Genomic DNA, 24,520 nt, shown 5'->3' with positions numbered 1-24,520 from the left:
TTCTGATTGAAACGTGCTTTTAAGTGCCCCCCTCCTGCGCAGATGCGTCTCAAGCTGCCACCCCTGCATTTGGCAGGATGCTCCCCCGCTGCTCTGCTGCATCATCGGGACAGGGGCCGTCCGCCTGCATCAGGGGATTGATCCGGCCTGAGGGCTGGGCTGTGTATTGATTTTCAAACTCCCACAAGAAGGTAGCTGACTTCTTCCCATTGTCCAGCTCATACCCGCTGCTCACAGGGTGGCGCAGATCTATAGGCAAAGTGCTCGTTTGGTTTTTCTTCTCCAGATCCATAGCTGGCCATTGATTTCCTTTCCTATGGCAAAGCTAAAGCTGGAAATTGCCGCTCACATATGCCGTATATTAGAATTGACGACCGGCATTGACTTCCTGGAGAGCCTGTGCTGATCTTCGCCCCTCTGTGGTGGCCAAATAGAATTTGGGACACAAAGGGATGGCAGAGGCAGGAATACAGACCACCGTGCCAGCACCCCCAAACCCCCCCCCTCACTGAAATTACACACTTAAATCATGGGTGATCTGATTTAACAACACACACAGACCCCTCGCTTCCGAAAGTCATTCTTCTTTTGTTATACAGTACCTGCAAAATTGGTATCATCTATTGCTCTCTGCCAGCACATCGAAGAGTGTTGACACTGTGTCTCGTGTGCTCTGGGAGAAGTGCTGTCTGCCCACCTGTCTCTCCTCTCACTGTGAGCCCCACAGTGCCTACAGGCAGCAGATACATCTTGTCTGGCTCTATGTGGTAACGCTACAGGCTCCCAAGCAAAAAATAATCCTCAGCTACTGTTGCACAGCAAGCACAAGATAAACACCTTTGCCGAATGTGGCCCCACTCAATGAGCCCGGTTTTCTTTTTTTAACACTTTATTTTTATATATCCACCCACAATGAATTGTAGACCTGGCTTCTGGTGTCCACCCACCTGAGTAGCTACAGTGTGGGCTCCACAGTGCCTGACAGGAGAGTTAGTGCTGATAGGGTGAGCAACGAGACCCTCAGTGATGTCACTGCTAGTTCCACAGGCTGGTTGGTCTGGAAGCTGGTGAATAGTCCTACCTTAACTCAGCAGTGTCTGCCTGCATACCCCACTGATCTGGGGATCCCGGAATAGGCGGCTGGGCAGATGTGATTTTCTGTTCCTACCCACCCCCTGAGTCTTTCATCATTCAAGACAGTACAAGCTCTGCTGCCCCCTACAGGAGGTGTGGTCTAATGGAGGAGGGGCGTGATGATGTCACGCTCTTTCACTGAGAGATGAGTGAGTAGGTGGTGACTATTCCCAAACCTACCACAGGTGGCGCTGTAGCAATTGTACGTCACCACCTGTAGGCTGCCAGTCACAGCATTTACATATGTAGCCACCGGGAGCCCAGCCCTCTTTAACTGTAAATTACAGGAGCATCTTAGTTCAACTTGTGTTCCACTAAATGTAGAAGAGGTGTCATTGACAAATAAGCACGCTTCGGCAATCTTCATTTAATGTAAATCAATTAACTTTTAATTAACCTCGTTTTGGATATAGAGGAGCTGATATTTCTGAATTGCAGCAGCTTGGTGCCTGTTGCCTTTATTCCAAAACTGTTTTCCATCTTATGGTGACAGTTAAGTTAAAGGTTAAATTGTTTTTTTTTTAAAAAAAACATGGTGTTTCTAGAGAAACAAAAGAAACTTTCACATCTGTCCAGCTGCTCCAGTCTACAATACCCATCCCCCCATTGCAACCTCCAGTGTGGAATTTGTGGGATCTTATTTAAAGGAAAATATCTGTGAGAAAGCTGGCGGGGGTGGATGGTTTGTATAGCAGGCTCAGTCATTACAGATAGCATGTCAGTGTGTGTGAATGGGCGTGCACTGCTATCAAGCTGCAACCAAACTTCAATAAAACATCCCCACAAAGATAGCACCCTGACGTGCAGTGAGGATGTTCCATCAGTTTAAAGGGGTTTTTGCTTCTCAGCCAGATGCAATCTCCTTTTAATTAGAACTGTGCATAGTTATTTGTATTGGTCTGTTTGTGCCTCTGTGTGCAGTTTGGAGCAGTAAATGAAAACAGCGGAGGACCCAGAGGAGCCCTCACACATGCTGTATGAATAGTAACACGTGTATCTTTGCACTGGTGCCCAGCAGGCAAGGTTATATATATGTATTTTACCCAGTGAAAGGTAGAACAGCAATCCTACCTAGGATTTCTACCCAGAACCTGCTGGTAAAAGTGCCGATTCCTAAGCGCTGCTCCTCGCACTGGTGCAGTGGTGAAGTGTGCTGAAGCACGAACTCCAGCTCTGCCACTGACTCCGTGTGTCGCCCTGAGCAAACTCCTCCTCAGTTCTTCCTAAGCCTGCGGGTTTCCGTTACGTCACCAGTCTCGGGAGGAACGGAACAATTCAGGTGAGCACTTTTAATGGAGGACTGGCTAACATTTAGTCTTTAAATACCAGTTTTTAATTTTGCTGGACATTAGTTCATGATGAAAAGTGCAGTTTTTGTGCTCTAATGAGCAAACCTTGATAATGTAATTGCAATTCTGAAAAGACCAGAGAGAGGGTCTCCTACTTCTGTCAGGCAGAACAACACCACTACTGTCGTTCGACTCATTACTTTACCTAACCTGAGAGGAGATGCTTAACTAGAGCTGCAGAAAACTGGTTCAGGATGTAGGTTAAATACAAAAGCAACACTGGATTAAACAGAGCAGGGATCTTCATCATATCTTCCAGTTTCAATAACTGTGATAGACTAGCAGGTAACTTGTAAAGTTAAGCAATATAGATCATTTAGGGCTAAAATCCAGGTATTCTTCTGTAACCCCCAAGTACCAGAAGTCTCGTGATTTAACACATTATTTGCTTATCAATATCTTATGTCTGATTTAGGATGACCTACAAGACTAACTGGATTAGGGCTCTCCAGGACCAGGGTTGGACCAACAATGGTACAAAAGGTCAGCATTCTGGGGAGAAATGTTGAGAGTACCATCCCTAAAGGAATTCTGCCCCCTGCACACCAAAGCAATGGCAGATCATTACTTTCACTCAGTTTCCTCGTGCTTTACTGGGGGTTGACTCCTGTAAAAGGTGTTTGCTGGCTCCGGGACGTATTTGCAGCAAATAGCCACTAGGGGCCACCCTAGATTACAGTTCAGCTGAAGTTCCAGAATAAGATGAACACTGAGCCCTGCACAATTAGCAAGCATTCTCAGGCGGAAGCTCACTCTAGTTTAGATCAATGAGGACGCATCACAGCTGCGATCACTCCAAATCAACTATATGTCAATCAGTCATACCAGACCTGTCCTTCGGGAGTCACGCCACTTGAGTGCAGTATGCAGATTGTACTTGCATTCTGTTCAAGTGTGAAAGTCTCAGCACCTTTGGAGTGCATGCTAATTCTGGAAAGGGTGGGCTGTGGCTTTGTTAAAATTGGAGGGTAGAGGAGAGTGGACCCCTATTGTAGCTAGCCCCGCAGAGAAGGAGTGAGTGGGTTTGGAGAGGATAGGCTGCCAGAGCAAAACGCCAGTGTGCCTGCTGGGAGAAGGGAGCTGTCGTGAAAGGAGATGCGGAAATTCGTCTTTCAGGATCGGCTGTTACAGCTGATGTCTCGACTATGGCTCAGGCCAGGGTCTGATGCAGGAGATGGGACTCTCCTGCAGTGAGGTGTCAAGTCTAGCCTCTGTCAGCGCACTGCTGGGAGCAGAGCGGGTCAGGAGTTTCTCTTGCACGCAGGTGAGCGTGTTGGGGCTTGCTCACTGCTGGTAGAGGCATCCAGGGCTCTTGGATTCCAGAAGGAAAGATTAGAAAGATTACTTTACCTGCCACACCAAATTCCTTCTGCACGTCGCCTGTTGCATGAAGATCGGGGATTTTACAGCTACAAACACGTTAACTTGTGTCCTGGTACTGACAGTGTAACAGGGCTATTCACGACTTTGTGTGCTGTAACAAATTTAACTTGCATGTCAACGATACCTCATGTAAACTGATTGAAGTTTCAGCCATCCTAGTAAATTCCAGCTGTGGACGTGTGTGTCTTCATAACACAGCAACAGCTTCAAGCCACAGAGATGCTGAGAAAGAAAAAAAAATCTCTCTTCAAAAACTGCACGTCTGTTTTCCCTGAGCAGCTTTTAATAGCACAAGGCCTGTATGTTTTGACAACCAAGATAAACACTCTTGCTGGGGGGCCAGAGAGGTGTTTTCATGTAGATTCCACCTCCCCTCTAGCAGTAGTTTAAATTTCATTCAAGGATCCAGTTTCAGTGTCTCTGAAGTCTGTGGATGCAGGACAGCGTGAGACGCGGACTGGAGCGGCTGGAGCTGGGATCCTGGCTGGGCTGGAGTACAGTATCCGCCAGGCTCAGCGACAGAGGTCCCAGTCCGTGGAGTTTCACATTCACGAATCGGGGGGAATCGCTCCGCATGGGCTTCATCAGCCTTGTTTCCTGGGAGCCCCAGTCACATTTCCTTTTCCTCCTTGATTACTGAGGAAAGAACTTTATTAAATATTTTCGGCATTTTGAGTTCTCAAAGAGTTGGGTGGAATTAGAAGCTAGCATTTGCCAGCTGCTCGGCTTCAGAGCTGGTTCAGACATACTAGCTTAATGAGCAGGTGTCTGGATTTCATCCCAGGGGTCTCTGGACCCAGGAAGAATGCTTACTGAAGTGGCGCTGGACACAGCGCAATTCTCACCCATGTCTGTACAACATAATTAGCAGCCTGCAAATTAGAATTAGGAGTTCTGTTTTCTAAAATAAAAAGGACTGAGCTAATAAGGTGGCCTAATTTAACAAAGAAATATTTCAATTAAAGAATCAGCCTGTTCTAGGAGCTCAATGTGTCAATTTCTGCAATAATGAGAAAGTCAGTTGATATCTTCAGGCTGTATTCCTCATTCGCTTTTGTCTTGATTCTTACTTTTTTGCAAGCTGCAGGTAAAAGCGTTTCTCTCCTGAAGCAACAGTGTGCAGGAGGTCCCACACTTTTCCATTTGCCTTTTCTGGTCTCTTCGCCTCTGCCTGCGCTGCTGCCCCCTGCTCAGCCCACAGCCCCGCCCTCTTCTCTTCCAGGCATCTTCGCTGCCAAACTGGCACCCATCTGGGGCACCCTGGCAGGGCACCGTCCATGTCTCCTGTCAGGGAAGCAGGGTTGTGTCTTGACCCGCATTTCCTATCAGGTAAAAATCTCCCGTTTCGGGTGGGTCGTCAGAGGGTGGGTCACCAGAGGGTGGATCCAGGAGGCCATCCAGGAGGTGAATGAACAGTGGGACCCGTGTCTGCCTCAGAGGAACCTGCAGGCCTTGGAAGACAGCAGAGGGGCAGGTGTGCACCAGGGCATCACTTTCCCAGGGTCTGTCCTGTTCTAAAAGAAAGACAAGTGGACAGTGAGCTCACTGCCTAGTGGTGCAGAGGTCCACAGGCACCCTGCTGCAATCATCTCCAGGAGCGCTGGATAGTTCTGCCCAGTCTGCCCCAGCCACAGGAGGGTCGGGGCTGTGGAGGAGCAGTGCTGGGGGGGGTGTGGAGTTTCCCCTTGCTGCTCCAGGTGTCTCTGCAGAGAGGGAATGAGCAGGGAGTGGGAGTGGGTTCAGAGCTGAGGAGGGGGACACTGTGTTTTCCTTTCCTGACAGTGAGGAGCAGGCATTTGGACTAATATTAGGTTCGGGATAGGTGTCCTTCTACTGAGTCACCACACCCACAGATGCAAGTATGTCCTAATTTCTAGGTTAGCTTTGAAGAAGTGTACTGTATATTTGGGTTTGCTGCTGATCTATAAATCAGTGCAATGGATTATAGGTGCAGGAGTATCACCTCTGAACTGGCGCATGAGTAAATTTCACAAGCAAAAAGGCAAAAAAAGGCAGTTGTAGCATATGTTCCTCTGTACACTCCGGTGTGCTTTGAGTAGCAATGCGGCCTTTAACACCGAAGAGCTGCTTACTCAAATTCCATTTGTAAATTACAGTCTACAGAGAGATACCTGTTATTTTGAAAATTGCTGGGCGCTTCAGGTGGGTTTTTTAAATAACCAGGGCGTGTACCTACCGCGTTTGTTCACGTACGCTCAGAATCCGGCCAAAAGGTTGTGGGGCTCGTTAGAAAAAGAGGCACACCACGTGTTTGCTCTGATAAATTATCTTTATGTTTTGAGAGGGCTTGGGTTGTGTTTGCGTGGGGTCGCTCTGGACGTGTTACTCAACAATAAAAGCCACCCTCTGGTCAGGATCATGGAGGCCAGAGGGGATGGTGGCTCTGACGAGTGCTCAACAACCACAAAGCCGCGCGTCTCCTTTAAGAGGCTCGGCAGTGTCTGCTAAACGCATCAGGAGCGGCGCAGAGCCGCCCCCTGTGTCTGTGTGCGAGTTACTGTGGCTGAGCCGCGCTAGGAGCCGAGCTCGCCCAGGCGCGTCCGCGGAGTTCGCGTTTGCCGACGGGAGGAGGGTGTTTGACAGAGCTGTTCTAGGATTCCCGGGAAAGCGGCATCACAAGGAGCGCCATGCAATGAATCGTAAACAAGGTGAGGGACGCGACGTTTGATTGATTAATCCGTTTTTTTTTTAACTGAAACTCAGACATCACCGTCCTCCGTCCCCCGGCACAGCTCGGGTCGGTGTGCCCGGCGAGCTCCGTCTCTCGGTGTCGGTGAGGGAGAGAGTGAAAGAGTTTATCTGGACGGTCGCCCTCATGCTCAGGACGGCGGAGTCCGTGTGTCGGGTCGCCGAGGAGGTAGTTTTGCGTGTCTTCCCCCTCGCAGGTACCGTGTTGTTGTTGTTTTCGCTCGCCAGCGCGCCGTGGTGCTGAAATACGTCCGGGGAGGACGCGCAAAGTGCTCGCATCATCAGCCAGACGCCGCGGTCGTGGGTTCATCACGGTGGTTTGTGTGTTCCCGCTGGGGCTGTGGGGTTTATGTTTTAATCCCTTTAGGAGAGAGAGGGTGATCGGACTACCCCCCCCATCTCTCTCCCAGGTCCTAAAGAGTTGAGGGAGGCGCGCGTCATGTTAATGAGTTCAGCCTGAAAACGTAGGGTCGGGTCGGGTTCAGGTCACCCCGAAAAGGGCCTGTTCCCCCGGAACCGAGGTGGGCAGCTCACTAAATTTATCCCGAAACCTGTCAGGTGAATGACTGCTTCGTCATCTGAGAAACGTCTGGAGCTTCGCCGTCCTTTTTTAGCTAATTTTTAAGAAGGAATGAAATACCTTGCCTGTTATTGTTATTATTATTTTATTATTATTGGTGGTGTTGTGTGGGAATAGTGACATACCGTATGCTCCTGGATCACAAAAAATAAAACTTTTTTTCCTGTCGTGTCTCCGGATCACGACGATGAGTTTCTTAATTGCACAAATATTGAATCAGTCAGACACGGCAACATCGTTCAGTGTCGAATCAGTGTGAATTGGTTTAGGTGAATTAACCCAGCCTTACCTTGTTGACTCGCGGGTGTTCTTACGTTTCCCACGCGTGTTAGCGCTATTGGCGTGGTGCAAGCTCGCTTTAGTTTTTCTACGCTGGCCCACGATTTGGATCAACTGTGCCTGGGTCAGACTCACCTTCCGTTTACTAAGATATCACTGTGCTTTGCTACAGAGGGCCCCGGCCCCGCCGTGTGTTCCGTTGCGAGCGAGGCTCATGCCTGTGTGCTTGATTGTGAGGCAGGGACGTGCTGTGTGCCTGGGGCACCTGCACCTGTGCTTGGACACCATTATCTGGTCACCTGGTAAGAGTTTAGACAGAAACAAGGCAGCAGCCTTTAAGTAAAGGAGCTGGGAGAGAAAATGGAGGAGGCTCTGTTTGTTGAATGTCTTCTCCACGGCAGGTCTGCAATCAAGTGCTTTGAAGCCAGAGACTGAGGAAAGGAAAAAATTTAAAGGTCTAATTTAGCAAGAAGCTTAGCGAGGCTCGTTTGGGATGAACACCAGAAGACACAGCGGTCCTCTAGGATATGGGCTCATAGTTTTGGCTTTGCTACTCATTCCTTCAGGTGACAGTGATGCACCACAGCTCATTTTGTGAGGGATGTGATCACTAGCACGCCAGCCCAGGCACAGCAGAGGCAGGGACTTCAGTTCAGAGCTGTGGTGCTTCCTGCTGGTCTTGTCCTCGGATGATCAGCCCTCTTTCAGAGGCGTGGTGTGACCTCTCTGGTGTTCCTTCCCCTGTCTTCCCTGAGAGGATGAGGGTGAAGAAGAGTGTGCTCCTGCAGGGACACAGAATGTATTTCTTTATCCTCAATCTTTCTGATACTATTTGCGTTTCAGTATCAAGCATGGCCAGCCCTTATTCCAGACCACTGTGATACAGTAGGCTTGGTAAATCACCCTTCAGTCTTTCCCTCCATCTCCTAACCCCTCCATCCAGTTCAGGGTCACAGGGGAGCTGGAGTTTATCCCAGCAAGCAGTGGGCACCAGGCAAGACACACCCTGGACAGGACACCAGTCCATCATAGGGTACAAACACACTCAAACACCCACACCAGGGCCAATTTTCCCAGAAGTTAACCTACAATACCAGTATGTCTGTGGGACTGTGGGAGGCAACCAGAGCACCTGGAGGGAACCCACATGAACACAGGGTGAACATACTGTACTGTCACAGCCTCACACAATCAGACATGAGCCTCCTCTAATCCCTGCAAGCGCAGAAGCATTCATTAATCACCCAGTCAGTCACCACCACACCAGAGTACTTAAGGACTCTTTCTCAACATCTCAGTGCTCAGTATTGGGTTTCCTGGAACACTGGAGCTCCTCGCTTAAGAGTTTCCTTGTTACCTGTCTGCTGTTTGCTTCCTGAACCTCTGGCTTACTGACGTGTTTCGACTGCTCCCTTTTGGATAAGTACAGTACACCCGGTTTTCACTAAAACCTGTTCCGCATAGGGTTGACAGCACAGGGTCCAACTTTCATTTTGGCTGTCATAACACATACAGACTCCACACAGATAGTTAATCATACACATCTATTATAAGGTGCCATTAGCGTGGTAATGGACTTAGACTGTGACTTTATTTACACATACTGCAGCTGCTCTCCAGTACACACCAGAGCCTTGGGGAATGTGGACTGTTTACAAAGATGAGCTGAGAAAAACTGTGTTCTCAGCTCCCTGCACAAGTCTGTCTATAGAAGTGATCAGAAAAAAAGACAATTTTCTTATAACACCACTCAGTACAGAGTGCATGTCCCTAATCAGATGATGTGTGATTGAGGACGCAGTGAAGGTGAGGAGTTCTTGGTGACATGGAAATAAAATTAGAGAAATGTATGTCAAAGCTTTGTTTCTGAAATTGTCAGAAAGAAAGGAGAAACTCTCTCGGTTCTGATTGCTCGGGAACATCGTTCAGCTAAACAAAGCTGACGTTCGTTGTGTGCTCATTCTTAGTCACAGCCTTAACTGAAATCCAAAGACATGATATTTAAGTTCATTTGTATCTCTATATAATCCATTTATGTTAAAATACTTATTTCATATATCTGTTTATAGTTTATATTGGAATATTAACTTGTTACATATTCCATATGCAAATGTTTTAATTTTGTATTTCTAATAACTCATTGCGTTGCATTGTGATTGTCTTGTATTTTAATATTATTGATTATATTTAATGCTCACTAGTTTATAACGGTCAGTTTAACTGTTTATATGTAGCAGTACAGAGCATAACGTTCTCATGTAAAGAGTGGCTTTGAAGACCTATCAGTCCTCCAGTTTTAACTCCATCTATGATTTAATTCTAGGAATACAAAATCAGATTACCGGGTTTTCTTTAAGTGTTAATCGGTTCCAAATTGCAAGTGCTTGTAAAACCCTCCAGGCTCCCATTGCCCCACCCCGTCACGTGTTTTTAAATGCAGGATATCTGAGCATACAGTGTGCCTGATGCACAGCCCTGTCGACGCCTCCTTGAGTGAGTCAGGCTCTGAGGACAGGCAGTGGAGAAGCACAGGCTCAGTGTATCCCTTCTAGGTGAGGTCTCCTGTCCACAGCTCACCTGCAGCACAGCCCACAATCTGAGCTCAGGTCTCTGCAGTGTAGCGCCCTCTCCACAGTCACAGATGCACAGATGAGCTGAATGCACTAAAACTGTGCTATAAAACGGATGAGCCGCAGCTGAATCTTTGATTTAATTCAGGCACATTAAATCAAAGTTTTTCACAGTCGATTGCCATGTTGTCACCTTTTCTTGCTGTCTTACCATGCTGAAAGCATGCTCATCTTTGCGCAGAAGAGACTTAAACTGAAGAACCACTGTAGGTACCCTTGGAGCTGTGGTTGGTTTGTCATAGAGCACAATGTAGTCTGTGGATCACCATGGATAAATGCACTGGCTGCCCTGCAGTTTGTATCATGAAGTTACTCTGCGTAAGTGTGCTTCACGTCCCCCCAGTTGTCACTTTACTTCGTTTTGCCACAGTACGTCACAGTAAATGTCTATGAGAGAGGTTTTACCGATTCAGCCTGAAGCAGGAAATCACAGCAAAGGAGCTTCTTTGATAAGTCAGTCATGTGCTGCATCCCCAGCACTCAGAGGGAAAAGAACCACTGATTGTAAAATTTAGCAGAAGCTCTCAGACTGGTTTCAGAATGAACACGGATTGCAGCGCTTCGACTGTGTAGGCAGCATGAGTCAATTCTCAACTCATGCTTTAACCCAAATGTGCCAGGAAGTTTTTGTTTGTAGAGAAACAGGATGTTTCTGTTTAGTATCTCTTGGGAGGGGGTAGATGGCCGGGGGGATGCTTGCAGAGAAGATCAGTCAGCCACTCGAGGAAGCATTTTATCTCAATGTCAATAAAGTAAAATTAGAGGGAAATAAAGACCGAAAACAAACTGTATTTATCTGATTAGTCAGGATTAATCTTCATGGGACTGCTGACTATGGTACCACAGCCATTTATATAATTACATGAGTAATATGAGATGCATCTTGGTGGCTGAGTGTTCCTTTTATACTAGGAGGCTGGGTGGTTCAATGATTAAGGTAAAGGTCTTGTCACCAGGAGATTCAGATTACAGATCAGCTGTGCCACTATCAGCAAATTACTGACTTGTTTTTGCGCAGAAGAAGCTTTGTAGGTACCTCAGGAGCTGTGGTTGGTTATCCTTGGAGCACAATGTAGTCTGTGGATAAATGCATTTGCTAAATAGCTGATTTGTATTGCTGTTAATAGCAAGGCTAAAAATGGAAAACAGTGATGCGTGGTCTTCCATAGCCCTGCATGTGCATAATGATTTGCTAGAATTAAAGTGTCTGACAGTTTGTAAAAAGACACAGGTAACGGGACATGCTTAGGCAAGAATGATTTAAATAGTGATCGATGGGTGAGATTCTGGGATCAATTAGCTACAGTAGTTAACGTGCCTAAATGATTCTTGTGTTCTGGCATTCTTTAAACATACCACTGAGGCCCTGCTGAGTCTATGTAAAGTAGGGCAGCACAATGGTTGGCATTACTGCCTCACAGCACTGGGGTCCTGGGCTCAATTTCGGACCTGGGGCTCTGTCTGCGTGGAGTCTGCACGTTCTCCATGTGTTCACATGGGTTTCCTCCAGGTGCTCCGGTTTCCTCCCACAGTTCCCAGACATACTGGTGTGTTAATTGGCTTCTGGGAAAATGGAGGAACTGACGTCCTGTCCAGGGTGTATCCTGCCTTGTGCCCATTGCTTGCTATGATAGGCTACAGCTCCCTCCAGTGGACTAAGAGGTTACGATATGATGTAAAGTGGTTTAGTGTATTGTGCAGTAATAGTGTAACCATTGGGCACAGAGAAGGGAAAACGCAAAAGTTTATCAAATAAAATTTATTAAAAATATTAATAAATTATAAATGATAAAAATGTGTATAAAATGAATTTCTGGGGGGTCGAAGGTTGCAGATGAGAGGAAGCCATTTGGCTGATCTGCTCTGCTCAGTTCTTGTAAGTTAATTGATGGAAGGATCTCACTCAGCTGTTTCTTGAAGGAAGTGAAAGGATCAATTTCAGCCACATGGCTGGGTACCTTGTTCCACACTCCCCCACTGGCATCCTATTCTTACATTTAACTGGGATCTTACTTCTGCGTAGATTCCACTTCTTTCTCCTGGTTCGTGTTTCACTGTTCATCCTGGAGAAGTCCGAGCGCTGACTCGCACCCCGAATGCCTGTATCGGGTCCTCTCTTAGTCCTCTGTGGTCAAGCCTCCAGTGTAGGGCATTCCCTGAAGACCCAGAACGTACCTGATAGCTCTTCTCTGGATTGGTGCCATAGCAGAGATATCTTTTTAGTAACGTGGTGACCCAGGTTTTTCACAGTGTTCTTAATGAGGTTCATCTAATTCATTGCTCAGTTTTGAGTCCTTGCCTGCCCTCCAGGCACGAGCTCTGCACAGCCAGGGGGTGTTTGACTGACAGGTCACTATCAGCCTGAGCCATGACGGGCGAGCTTGTGTGCACTCTGCTGGGGTCGTGTGTGAAAGCAGATGTGCTGTGGGAGTGGGAATGAAATATGCCAGCCCGACGAGAGCAGCGCTACCCTTCCCAGTGTTTACTATGGAAAATCAAGGGGATATCATTCCCTACAGCAGGAAAGTTTGATACCTTACTGTCAGAGAAAGAGGAAACCGATCATAAAGTATGATGGGCTTCAGTACTCCTGTTTGAAGGGTCCTGGTGGGCCCAGTTCACCTGTGGACACACACCTGCTGTAACCTTGAGCAAAGAATTTTACCCTGACTGCTCCACCTGCATGAGAACGATGGGTAAATCTGACCTCCAGGGGGCAGGCTGGATAAAATTAATAACAACACAGTAGAACCATACAGGCTCCCAGGATGAAGCTTTGTAGGGTGAGACCTTGTGCGTCTGTGTGGGTAGAATCGAGCCGGAGGCTGTGAGTGAGCGAGTCAGTCCAGTTTACTTCTCTTTCCAGCGGATATTTCCTGTCTCTAAATAATGTGGCAGCCCAGCGCACACATGACTGCCTCGCAAGCTAATCTTAGAAAGTATGACTGTACACAGGTCCCCTGGGTGGTCGCGGGCGATTAGCAGTCAGCTTTCTGCTTTTTTTCATCTTCGCGAGTACAGGGTTGCTAGTTGCCACTCATTTCCAGATAATCTACACTTGGCAGGTCCTGGAATCACCTTTCCGCCTTCCATGCTCTGCCAGGACTGGTCCAGCCGAGAGCTGCTTCCCTCTGGGCCTCTTCTGCTTCGCACTGATTCGACATTTGTCCGCAGCGCCTCTTGTAGTAGTGACTGGGGCTTAGCTGACTCTGCCTCCGCTCCCGGTTTTTAAAGGGAAAGCTTGTAGCTAAGATTCAAGGAGAGAGGAACCCAGCGGGTTTGTTTTCGGTACCTTGTCGCTTGCTGTTTTGTGGAGAAGAAAGAAGAATTTGGGAATAATCCCATCTCCTAAGCCTGGATGTGTTCATTCTTCTGATCTGATTTGTCTAAGTATATATTTTAGGCAAATATGGGGCTTGAGTAATTGGGACAGGTGTAGCAGCCTGGGAAGAAGTATAAGAATATACCTCCTCTTCTGCATGTAGAAAGGACCAGGTCAGCGTCTGGAGGGTTTTCAGAGAGAAATGCATTAGAATAAAACCCTGATTTGCTAAGAGTCAGTTCTGAAGCAATCAGACGGTCTACAGATACCCAGTTTAATGGGGCACTGTGTCCCCTCCATGTAGGACAGGTGTTCTGGGGGCCGTCTATGCAGGCAGTGTTAACTGCTTTAGACGGCTGAAATGGCTTTATAGGGAAGACGCTGCAGCACCTTCAGCTATATCCAGGCTTTGCCAGTGCAACATGGATGACAAATAACACTCTGCTGGCTTGTCACAACAGGGAGATTCATCACAAAGGGCCAGTCAGTGTTTAGACCAAATTTGCATGCCAGGGACAGGGTTACTCATCTGCATTCCAGTGCCCAAGTTGACAACTGATGCAGTGGGAGTCGGGGGGGAAGTTTGATCTGCTACCACCTGCAGGATCCTGGGTAAATTGACCCATCCATCCATTTTCCAGCTGCTTCATCCAATTGCAAGCTGTGGCCAAACAACATCCCAAAGACTTAAGCAGCCATATGTTCATCAGGCCAGGAGAGCAATACCAGAGGTTCTGTTCCTTCGTGAGCCCGGAGGAGCTGACCCGTGGTTCTGTTCCTTCGTGAGCCCGGAGGAGCTGACCCGTGGTTCTGTTCCTTCGTGAGCCCGGAGGAGCTGACCAGTGGTTCTGTTCTTTCGTGAGCCCGGAGGAGCTGACCCGTGGTTCTGTTCCTTCGTGAGCCCGGAGGAGCTGACCAGTGGTTCTGTTCCTTCGTGAGCCCGGAGGAGCTGACCCGTGGTTCTGTTCCTTCGTGAGCCCGGAGGAGCTGACCAGTGGTTCTGTTCTTTCGTGAGCCCGGAGGAGCTGACCCGTGGTTCTGTTCCTTCGTGAGCCCGGAGGAGCTGACCAGTGGTTCTGTTCCTTCGTGAGCCCGGAGGAGCTGACCCGTGGTTCTGTTCCTTCGTGAGCCCGGAGGAGCTGACCCGTGGTTCTGTTCCTTCGTGAGCCCGGAGGAGCTGACCAGTGGCTCTTGCTATTGGTCTTCCTGAGTGCTTCTGATGAAAACGAGCTGCATAAAGAGAAATTGAAAGGACCTCTTCCTTAGCCTGGCCTGTGGGTATTGTCCCGTGCCTTACTGAGAGCATCAGCAGGAATACCTGCTGGCTATAATGCATAGGTTTCAGAATCCCTAGACAGGACAATCGTCATTTGATCAAAACTCAGTGGGAAAAGTAAATCAGCCTGATGACTGACTCATGTCTGCTTACAGGTGTAAGCATTATGCTCACCTTCTGACCCTCTGGTGCTGGCTTCAGTCTTTTCTTCCCTACTTTATGACTCGTGTGTGATGCAATATTGAAAAGCTTTTCTTGTCTTCATGTCAATAAATGTCTCTAAATAACTCCTGAGAGAGGCCCACATCCTCTTTTGTTCTGCGAATGGGCTGCTCCCGCAGTTTGTGTTGTGAAATCCTCTTTTTCCGCTGAAACCGTGGAAAACAAAGCCAGTGTCATACGGGCGCCAGCCGACGCAACGGCCCTCCTTGCTCACCCTGACGTTCCTTATCCGGGAGTTTTGACATCGCTTCATCGGCAGTGTCGTTTTTACCATTTCTCTTCTTTCGGGATCGGACATCTTGGAGGGCAGACTCGAGCCTCTGGCCACAGGCTGGCTCTGTTTCAGCACTGCTTTGGTCCTTCATGTTACAGGACCTGAGGTCAGTAGGATGAGTCGCATTAGACAGTGCTGTCCTCTGAGTGAGGAAGGACACATGCTGGCCACCCATCAGCTCTTATTCTGATGTTTGACTTTGACTGACAGGGTCACTCGTGCCAGCACTGCCGGTGGTAGGTCATGGCGTCAGTGAGGGAATTGTTCACACATGGTTGCAAGGGCAGTGAGACTCATTCGTCCAGTGGAAAAACCCAGGAGGATATTCTCAAGTTCTACATTTGCAATTTTGCCTGTTCATGCAAGATTATTAGTGAGTAGTTTTCCCACATTCATGGACTGACCTTGCCTGTTTGCAGATGCCCACATGTGCTTCTTAATCTCGCAGGTCTAGCTCACCCGAAAAGGCATGACTTGGTTCACAGAGATCAGCGTTTACAGAGCAGTGTCAATTATCATGGCTTTTGCTTTAGTTATTCAGTTTTGTCAGGTGTTTGTTGTTATGAGAGTAATGCCCTCTAAAATGTTAAATAACAGATCGTAATTTCAGCGGTCTATTTGCCTGACAAACTGCAGGAGCAGGAGGTAGCTGGGCGTAAAGGGAGTCGGGATACTGCTGTCTCTCCATCCACACCCCTCCTCAGGCAACACCTCAATAAACCTTCTTCAATGTCCAGGCTCTTTGCTAGACGTCTCCACTTTTACAGTAAGTGCAGTGCTGTACACTTCATTTACTTTAATCTCTGTTATTACTGTGCTGTAATTAACTTTATTACAGGACAGTAGTGCTGCATTTACAATAGTAATAAAAACAAGAGGTAAAAAGTGAAGAAAATTTGCTCTGCTAAGAATAAAAACAAACTAATACACGGTAAGATGTATTATCATAACAGTGAGCTAATTTACTTGTTTGCATGTGTAATATCTTGAATTCTAGGAAAACTTTGTATTAAGTTTACAGTATTTATTTTCATTAAAAAGGCTTACTACTAATAAATATTTAACATATTTCTGAAATAATCAACAGTTAAAATAAAAAATATTACTGCAGAACTGCAGTTTCCTGCAGTTATGATAAGACCTTTCACAAAGACTTGAGGGTACCTGATCCTCGTGAACCCTGAGGTTTTACTGTGTGTGGAACAGGCGCAAGGCAAATGTAGTGGAGGTGCCCAGCAAATACTGGGTCAGCTTTTGTAACGGGGTCTTCTGCAGACCAGATTAAAGGAGACTGTTGCGCTGTGTGAGTTGGTTAAATAGCAGAGGCTCAATGTGTTGGAGATCGAGGCCTTTTAAATGGACCTTTTTCCTGGGCTGACCTGTGATCATTCCCTCTCCTTGTGTCCACGGCAGATATTGAGAATCTCCGTATGAACATTGTAACCATATTTTAGCATCTGAGAACGCTTTGTCCTGCACTCTGGCTGTTGTTGAGCAAGAGCAATGCTGTCCATTTGAACTAAACTGGAGTGGTTTTGTGCAAGCCATCAGTCTGTCAGACTGGAATCTGTGTATGGCTCATTATCAAGTGCACTTCCTAAAAAACACTCTTGCAGCACCTAAACCAGTGTCTTCACACTCACACAATGACGTTTTCTGCTGATCAGAAATAGCACTTTGTAAAAAAAAAAGGCTGATTGCACTGTTGTACTTCTATTCTTGTGGTTTTGTTTTGTGTGATTTACCTCTCTTCCTTTTTTGACTCATTTGGCCTTTCCTTTGTGGAACAGTCAAGACCTGTCCAGGAAAAGTAGATAAAAATAACTCCTATAAGTTTTACAACTTTTAGTACAGTGCTGGTTTGTGGAGGGGGTGGCACAGTGGAGCTGTGGTTAGCATTGCTGCACTGGAGTTCAGTCCCTAGACTGCTGTCTGTGTGGAGTCTGCATGTTCTCCCTGTGCTCACATAGGTTTCCTCCAGGCGCTCCTTTTTCCTCCCACAGTCCGAAGACATGCTGGTAGGCTAATTGGCTTCTGAGAAAATTTTCCCTGGTGTGAGTGTGAGTGTGTGTTCGTCTGCACTACGGTGGACTGGCGTCCCGTCCAGGGTGTATCCTGCCTTGCGCCCGTCGCTCCCCTGCGCGCCGGTATTGGGCGGAGCGGTAAGATGGATGAAAGAGCCGTTTGTGTAGTGGAGTGAGCTGTCCCAGCATGCCCGGGATGAAAAGGATGCGTGAGGAGGCACAGAGGGAGTGAGGGAAGGAGACCCGATCGGTGGCCTCTGGCTGCAGCTCTCTCGCACACACGCTGCCCTGCACCCCTGCAGGCCGGCTCCACACTCTCCCCAGTGATTAATGAGGGGGGCGGGGAGCTGTGAGTGCACCCCAAGACAGATGATCATGCTCCTCAGGTCCTGCTGCTGTCCCCCTGCCTGTTCTCTTCTCAGCAGGAGAACGTCGTAGCGGAGGATGCGCTTTTGTCTCCTTTTTGTAGGCGCAGGCGTGTTTTAGGCTCCCAGGGGTCAGTATCCTCGTCTTCTGTTAGCATATGCCTTCTGATCAGTGCTTCTGATTGGAAAAGTAATGAGCTTGTCGTTTAGCCAGTGGGTAAAGAGACCTGGGATTGTCTTGTAGATCACGGCACCCCTGATGCTCAGCTTTATCCATGGTGAAATCCCATGATGCCCCAGGGCATAGACCTGCATGCCTGGCTCTAGGTCAACACATAATTGAAATAGTACTTTGTAATGTTCCAATGTGAGGTGTGTCAAAAAATCATTTCAAAGTGCCTGTTGATCTAAATGCTCACAAATCTGATGTTTCAGCTTTACAAGTGAAAGGTTAATGATGTTTGTTGGTGATGTTTTGTTCTGACGTTGTGTGTTTATTTAGGGCGCTATCATGTGTGTTATGGGCGGAATGTCATCTCTTATCTTTCTGGGAGACACGCTGAGAGAAACTGGCAGGGTGATGTCAGAGATGTCAGGTTGTGATAGGAAGAGTGTGAAATGAGAGAGAAAGAGAAAGCAAGAGATAACCAGAGACCTGCAATCACAAGAGCACTGATATCGGAGCAGATTCCGGTCTGTGTTGTGAATGGGCACGCAGCAGATCACTGGGGAAACAGAACTGAACTGAACAACCTTGGAAGGAATTGTTTGTACTTTTGAAGAACAGACTTTTGCTCGTAGCCTAAATGACAGGGTAACAAGCTTTGTTGTTTTAGAAAATGACGAAAATAATTTGCATGGAAGAATAGCGAGGAGCAGTGTTGCGAGAGATGATTTTGGCAGGGGCTCGGTGGTGCGCGTGCGCACACTCTGACACCCTCGAAGAGTTGTCCTTTTTTGTCTGGCTCACAAGCCTTTCATGTGTGGAGCTGTCTTCAGATTCCAGCTGCTTCCCTGCTTCCTTTTGCTTGGCAAAAAAAAACCCGTTTCATTGTCGATGTTAACTGGCCATAAATGAGCAATCGTCTGATTTGGCCTCCTCCCAGCTCAGGAGATGAATTGGATCGCTTTAATATTTATTGGAAAGCTCTCAAGCTATGGACATCCGTCTCTTTCTTTTCGCTCTGTGCTGTCTTTTTCAGAAAGCCTCTCTCTGAGGATCCATATAATTGTGTGTCAGATTAGACGCTGGTGAGATTCCTTGGATCGTGATGTGTCTCTTCGCATGTTTGGAGTAATCCCTTTTCACTGAGTGATGACAATAAGAACACATTCTAATTGGAATAATCTTACTTCATACAGCTTCTTTTCATAGCAGTATTTAGCATTACAACACAACACAAAAGAAATAACTAAGAAGGTAAAATGCTGCAATTAAAAAGCAGTTGGGGGACATACTGTACTGTATCAGAGCTTTTATCTGAATGAGTGTGCTGGTTTGATTCTCTCATACCACAAAAACACGTTTTAGAAGACCCCAGAGAACTTAGACTCTCTAATGGTCTCTTGGAGTGGATTTGCAAAACCTTGAGGAATTATTGTATTTTTATTCTCATACTGTAAGTAGCTTCTTCAACTTCAGTGTTTGCAATTGTATCTGTGGTTTAGATTTTTGCTACCTGCTTGTAATAATTTGCACTTGTCTAAAAGTCTAAAGAAAAGAAGAGCTCTTCTCTTCATATAGAATTTTTATTCTACAACCCCACTGATCATAAACCCTGTAGACATAGAGTATTCAAAGAAAAGTGTGGATTTCACTTGCTCAGGTACTTGCAAAGCTTAAAGAAAAACGAAAACTGAAAGAATATTAATATAGATATTAAACAAAGAACAGCACAGTGGTGCAGTAGTTAACATTGCACCCAGGTGGTGCCTGGGTTCAACTCCAGACCTGGGGTGCTATCTGTTTGTGTGTTCTCCCCATGTTCATATGGGTTTCCTCTGGGTGCTCTGGTTTCCTCCCACAGTTCAAAGACATTCTGTACCGGTAGGTTCATTGGCTCCTGGGTAAATTAGTCCTGTTGTGTTTATATCAAAGTATGCCCTGCGATGGATTGGCATCCAGTCCAGGGCGTATCCTGCCCTGTGCCTGTTGCTTGCTGGTGTGGGCTCCGGCTCCCCTGCAGCCCTGAACTGGATAAAGTTGTTGGAAAATGCAACTGTGTTCGTCCTCAGAACTGGGGGGTTTGAAAAGCCTCTCCTTTGGCAGTCTGTGCACAGCTCTTGGCCGGAGCAGGAGCTGCTCTGGGGCAGGTTTCCGATCAGAGGCGTTTGCAGTCGGGTTCTGTTAGCTACCCTGGCTGTTGACATGGAGGTGAGCCATTGCTGAGTCTGGCAGTGAATGTGACAGGACTTCCCTTGACACCATTGTGCTGGCTCACCCAGGCCCATCACATGCAGCGCTGTGTGTGGATGTTTCTCAGTGCTCGTCTGTGGATAAGGTAGCAGGTAGGTATCATCTACAATACCACAGAAGGCATTTCTCATTCATCGTTAGATGTGGCTTAGTTGCTGCAGAGTAAATTAAAAAGATCAGAACCAGATGCTTCCAGCTCAGTTCCCATAGAACCGAAGAAGTCTAATATTTGTTCCTGTTTTTCACACTGACTTTTAAACGTCATTATTGAAAAGAAGAAGGCAGACTTGATCACAGCACTGTAGGTCCTGTGTAAAACAATGGATTGGACTATGATGGGACAAGATACTGGCAGGCCCTGCTGTTAAGATTGGCATTCCTTGTTCAAATTTCTCTCTGCTTTAGTTGCAGGTAGAAATGTAGGTTGGGTAGTTTCAGTGTTAATGGAGGGCTGCCAAAGGATTCAATCCAGGATAATGGAGCCAATTGTCTCTACTCGGCCAAAAACCACAAGGAGTTCAGTGTTTCACTCAATGACACTATCGCTTGACATCGCGGAGGTTTGCCGAGGGAGAAGCGTGTCAGGAGATAAGATGACACAAAACCAGCTCTGTAGAAACAGCATTAGTCTCTCACTCCCCGAAAAGAGCTTGTTTGCATTCAGCTTTTCTTGCAAGCGCTGCTGTGTGCGTTTGCACGTGGCTCTGTCACAATCTCTGGGCGATGGGTTTCAGTTCTGCTATCTCCACAAACAAGCGACACAACAGGCTTCTTAGATTTGCAGAAGAGGAAACTGGGATTGGAGAATAATGCTGCTCTTGTTTTTAGATCACTCTCATAGTGTCTTCTGTGACCAAAGAGAAGTCCACCTGCTATCATGTCACGTGTTGTGTCATCAAGTGCCCCAGTTCGCCCCTCTCCAGCCTGGTCCTGCTCGTTACAGTACACATTCCAATTCATTCATTTTCACACATTCATTACTTATTGTATGTAATCTTAATTTCAGCCAATTCTACCCTCTAGAGAAGCATGTGACAGCGTGTTTGCAGGCATCTTTGCTGATCACAGCATTTTTGTGCATTAACTGATCAGTAATGATATCTTTTTGTCTTCATCTCTTTACCCCTTGCCCTGTCATCCTCTCTCCTTCCCCGTGCCCCAGCCACCCCCCCCAGCGGTGGAATGGAGCAGCCATGAATGGGGACGCCCCCCCCAGCCCCGAGCCGCCCTGCCCGCTGCCCGACTGGAAGGAGTTCTGCGAGCTGCACGCCCGCGCCTCGGCCTCGGACTTCGCCGACAAGTTCCGCCGCTTCGTCCGAGAGAACCCCAGCTACGACTCTCCGGGCGCCGACGCCACCTTCTCCCAGCACTTCGCCCGGCACTTCCTGGACTGCTTCGCGGCCGAGCTGAGCCGGGCCCACACCCCCGGCTCTCCAGGCACGGCCAAGTACAGCATCGTGCCCTTCGTGGGCCTGCAGAGCTGCCCGCTGCCCTACGGCCGCGACCTCTACCTGCGCCGCAAAGAAGAGGCGGGGGCCTCCAGCGAGTCCCTGGACAGCATGGACAGCGGGCCGGGGAACCCCCCCCCCCAGGCCTCCAGGGCGCCCCTGGGCCAGTCCCGCAGCTCCGAGGACGTGTCGGCCGGCCACCCCAAGGCCAGGTTCAAGAAGGGCTTCTCTCTGCGCAACATGAGCCTGTGCGTGGTGGACGGCGTGAAGGAGATCTGGCACCGGCGCGCCTCCCCGGAGCCCCACCCCGGCCGCAGAGCCAGCGGAGAGGCGGGCGACAAGCGGAGCCAGCGCCTGCGCTTCTCGCGCCCCTCGCAGGGCCCCCGGGCCGAGCTGCTGGAGATCCAGAGGGAGGGGGCCCTGCGCTACATGGTGGCGGACGACACCAGCTGCGTGGGCACCTCCCAGTGGCAGAAGTGCCGGCTGCTGCTGCGCAAGTCCGCCCGCACAGAGGGGGAGCGCTTCCTGCTGGAGTTCTACGTGCCGCCCAAGGTGGGTGTGTGCTCTCCTCCAGCGTCCCTCCTGTCCCTGCAGCGGGCTGTCCCTCCTGTCCCTGCAGCGCACAGCTCCTACAGCGGGCTGTCCCTCCTGTCCCTGCAGCGCTCAGCTCCTGCAGCGGGCTGTCCCTCCTGTCCCTGCAGCGGGCTGTCCCTCCTGTCCCTGCAGCGCACAGCTCCTACAGCGGGCTGTCCCTCCTGTCCCTGCAGCGCACAGCTCCTACAGCGGGCTGTCCCTCCTGTCCCTGCAGCGGGCGAGGTTGTCATGGTGCAGCCAGGGACACTGGGGAGGCTGGGGGACGGCCAGGTATACAGTGCCTTGCAACCACATTCAGACCCCTGCACAGCTTTCACTGCTTGGTGCTTTAAGGTTTGCAGTCAAGACCCTTCGAAGCAGCAGTTTATACAGTGTTTAGTATACCTGCATCATTGTACACTCAGGTATTCAGACCCTTGGCTGTGCTGTGCCACACAGTGAGTCGAGTGATCTCTGACCGTGTGCAGTAATCGTGGGTCACATGATCTCAGAATGAACACATCTGTCTCTGTAACGTCCCTCAGTCAGGCAGCTTTCAAGCATTACAGCTGATGCAGCTTTGGACTTGTGATGTCCAGATTTTCATAACTCCCCTGTTTTCAGTGGTGCTCATGTTAATAAGAGCTGTTTCCTAGGGTGGTAATATTCGATTTAGAAATGGACACCACTATGTGGAGCAGACTAAAAACAACTTGAAATGTCAGAAAAATTGTCAGACTTCTATTGCCAGTGCACATGGTGGAGAAAGGGGACTATGTTTAAAAATGTTAGCAGTAATTTACGTCTTGCTAACAGCATTTTCTTTTTTCTACATTAAGTACTGCACAAACTCACAGCTGCAGCAATTTGTGATTGTGGTCCTCACCATATTGTGCAACCTCTAAATCCTTCCCCAGTTCACCTCCCTTAGAATCGGTTTGAAGAACTGAGCATAGCATCTCAGGTCATTTGAGACCATTCCTGCTGTACAGCAACCTTTAAATCCTGCAGAAGCTAAACAATGGAAATCTTAAACAGTTAATAAATAAGAACTTAATTTGCAATAAAACTCAATGATTGCCATGGAACTCCAGGACAATGATCAACTATCGCAGTGTCACAGGAAAAGAAGCTGCCAGTGGTTTATAATTCCTGGCGATTTACTCCTCTCCTGTGTCTTTCCTTGCCTCCCTAGTCTTCCAAGCCTAAAGTGAGCATTCCTCTGTCAGCCATTGTGGAAGTCAGGACCACCATGCCTCTGGAAATGCCTGACAAGGACAACACCTTCGTACTCAAGGTAGGGTCTTCCAGTCTCTTCTGTTCAAGGTGTCTTGTGCTCTTCACACTTCCTTCCAGTTTCCTGAGATACAGTTGTGTGCAGATCTGATGCCAGGCTGCTTCTGTAATCCTTATTGGTTGTTAATGTGAAATCAAATCACTGCTAGTTGTTATACATCCAATTTTAGGGATGACATGAAAACCCACATGAATGAACTGCAGCTTAAACCAGCTAGAAGTCACACAGGGACTTTTTAGAAGGACACCAGATTGAAATAACACAAAAAAATAGAATCCAATTGGCAGCCTTTCGGTACGATTGCGAGAGCAGGCCAGGAAACAGCTGTCTTACCGGTGCTGAAGGTGGTGCCCACAGAGACACTTTCAGTTTGTACAAATCAGGTTTATTCAAGCTGAGATTGCAAAAAATAACACTTGTCAGTTATCAACGTTTTTGTGTATTTAGCTCAAGAAGTGACAGATTTTGAAACGCATTAACACACCCCAGTTGAGTGGTTTATGCTGTTCTAGCGTTTTGAATTTTCTCCACCATCTGGCCGTCCAGTCGACAGTATCCCACTTGTCTTCCTTAACGATCTGCTAGCCCACTGGGCTGCTTAAGGAACTGGGCCCCGGCGCAGACGTGGTTGCAGCAGGCTGGGAGGTCTGTGTGAGGAACAGCGGAAGCTGTAAGGCATGAGTCACCGTCTCCATTCTCTCTGTGTTGAACCCAGTTCTGTACACGTGACTGGAACTACACACAAGGATGGGGACCGAAACAGAGTCACGCGCTCAGTTGAGGAGAGGGATTCGTGATCATGCCTGGTGACCATCAGAGTGTTTTCTTTCTTCCCACCCATGATGGGAGAGCCTAGCCAGTGACTGGGTCCTGTTCTGTGGGACACCAGTCCCTCACAGCGCGCGCACACAAGCACTACGGTGCCGCGAGCCCATGGCCGCAGGGCTCAGGGAGGCAGAGGGAAACCACGGCACCTGGAGCAAAACGAGTGCTGGGAGGACATGCAAGCTCCTTGCAGAAGGACCCTATCTCAGACCCAGGACCCCCGGACTGTTAAGCATCAGCACTCACTGCAACATCACCGTGCCCCCAGGTCCTTACACCTCAACGCAAAATAAAGCTTTTCTTCATTTTCAGTGTTGCAACTGGCTAGATTCCCATTTTCCTACACATAAAGGTGTTTGCTGGCATCCTGAGCTGATGAATATTTCTGTCAACTCCCTGAACGACCAGCTTGGC

At 48.2% G+C, this 24,520-nt stretch overlaps 1 protein-coding gene across 1 annotated transcript in view; it reads left to right on the top strand.

The window, feature by feature from the left end:
* Window positions 1-6,383: 6,383 nt before the first annotated feature.
* Window positions 6,384-24,520, top strand: part of sh2b2 (SH2B adaptor protein 2) — a 30,631-nt gene continuing 12,494 nt past the window's right edge. The window contains exons 1-3 of the mRNA XM_088906597.1: window positions 6,384-6,535; window positions 21,126-21,963; window positions 23,180-23,281. Coding sequence (XP_088762723.1) covers window positions 21,157-21,963; window positions 23,180-23,281 — 909 coding nt within the window. The 5' untranslated portion in view covers window positions 6,384-6,535; window positions 21,126-21,156. The remainder of the gene's footprint in view (window positions 6,536-21,125; window positions 21,964-23,179; window positions 23,282-24,520) is intronic.

Source organism: Atractosteus spatula, chromosome 27 (genome assembly GCF_055471065.1).
Source record: "Atractosteus spatula isolate fAtrSpa1 chromosome 27, fAtrSpa1.hap1, whole genome shotgun sequence".
Classification (NCBI taxonomy): domain Eukaryota; kingdom Metazoa; phylum Chordata; class Actinopteri; order Semionotiformes; family Lepisosteidae; genus Atractosteus; species Atractosteus spatula.
This window is presented reverse-complemented; position numbering and strand designations above follow the sequence as displayed.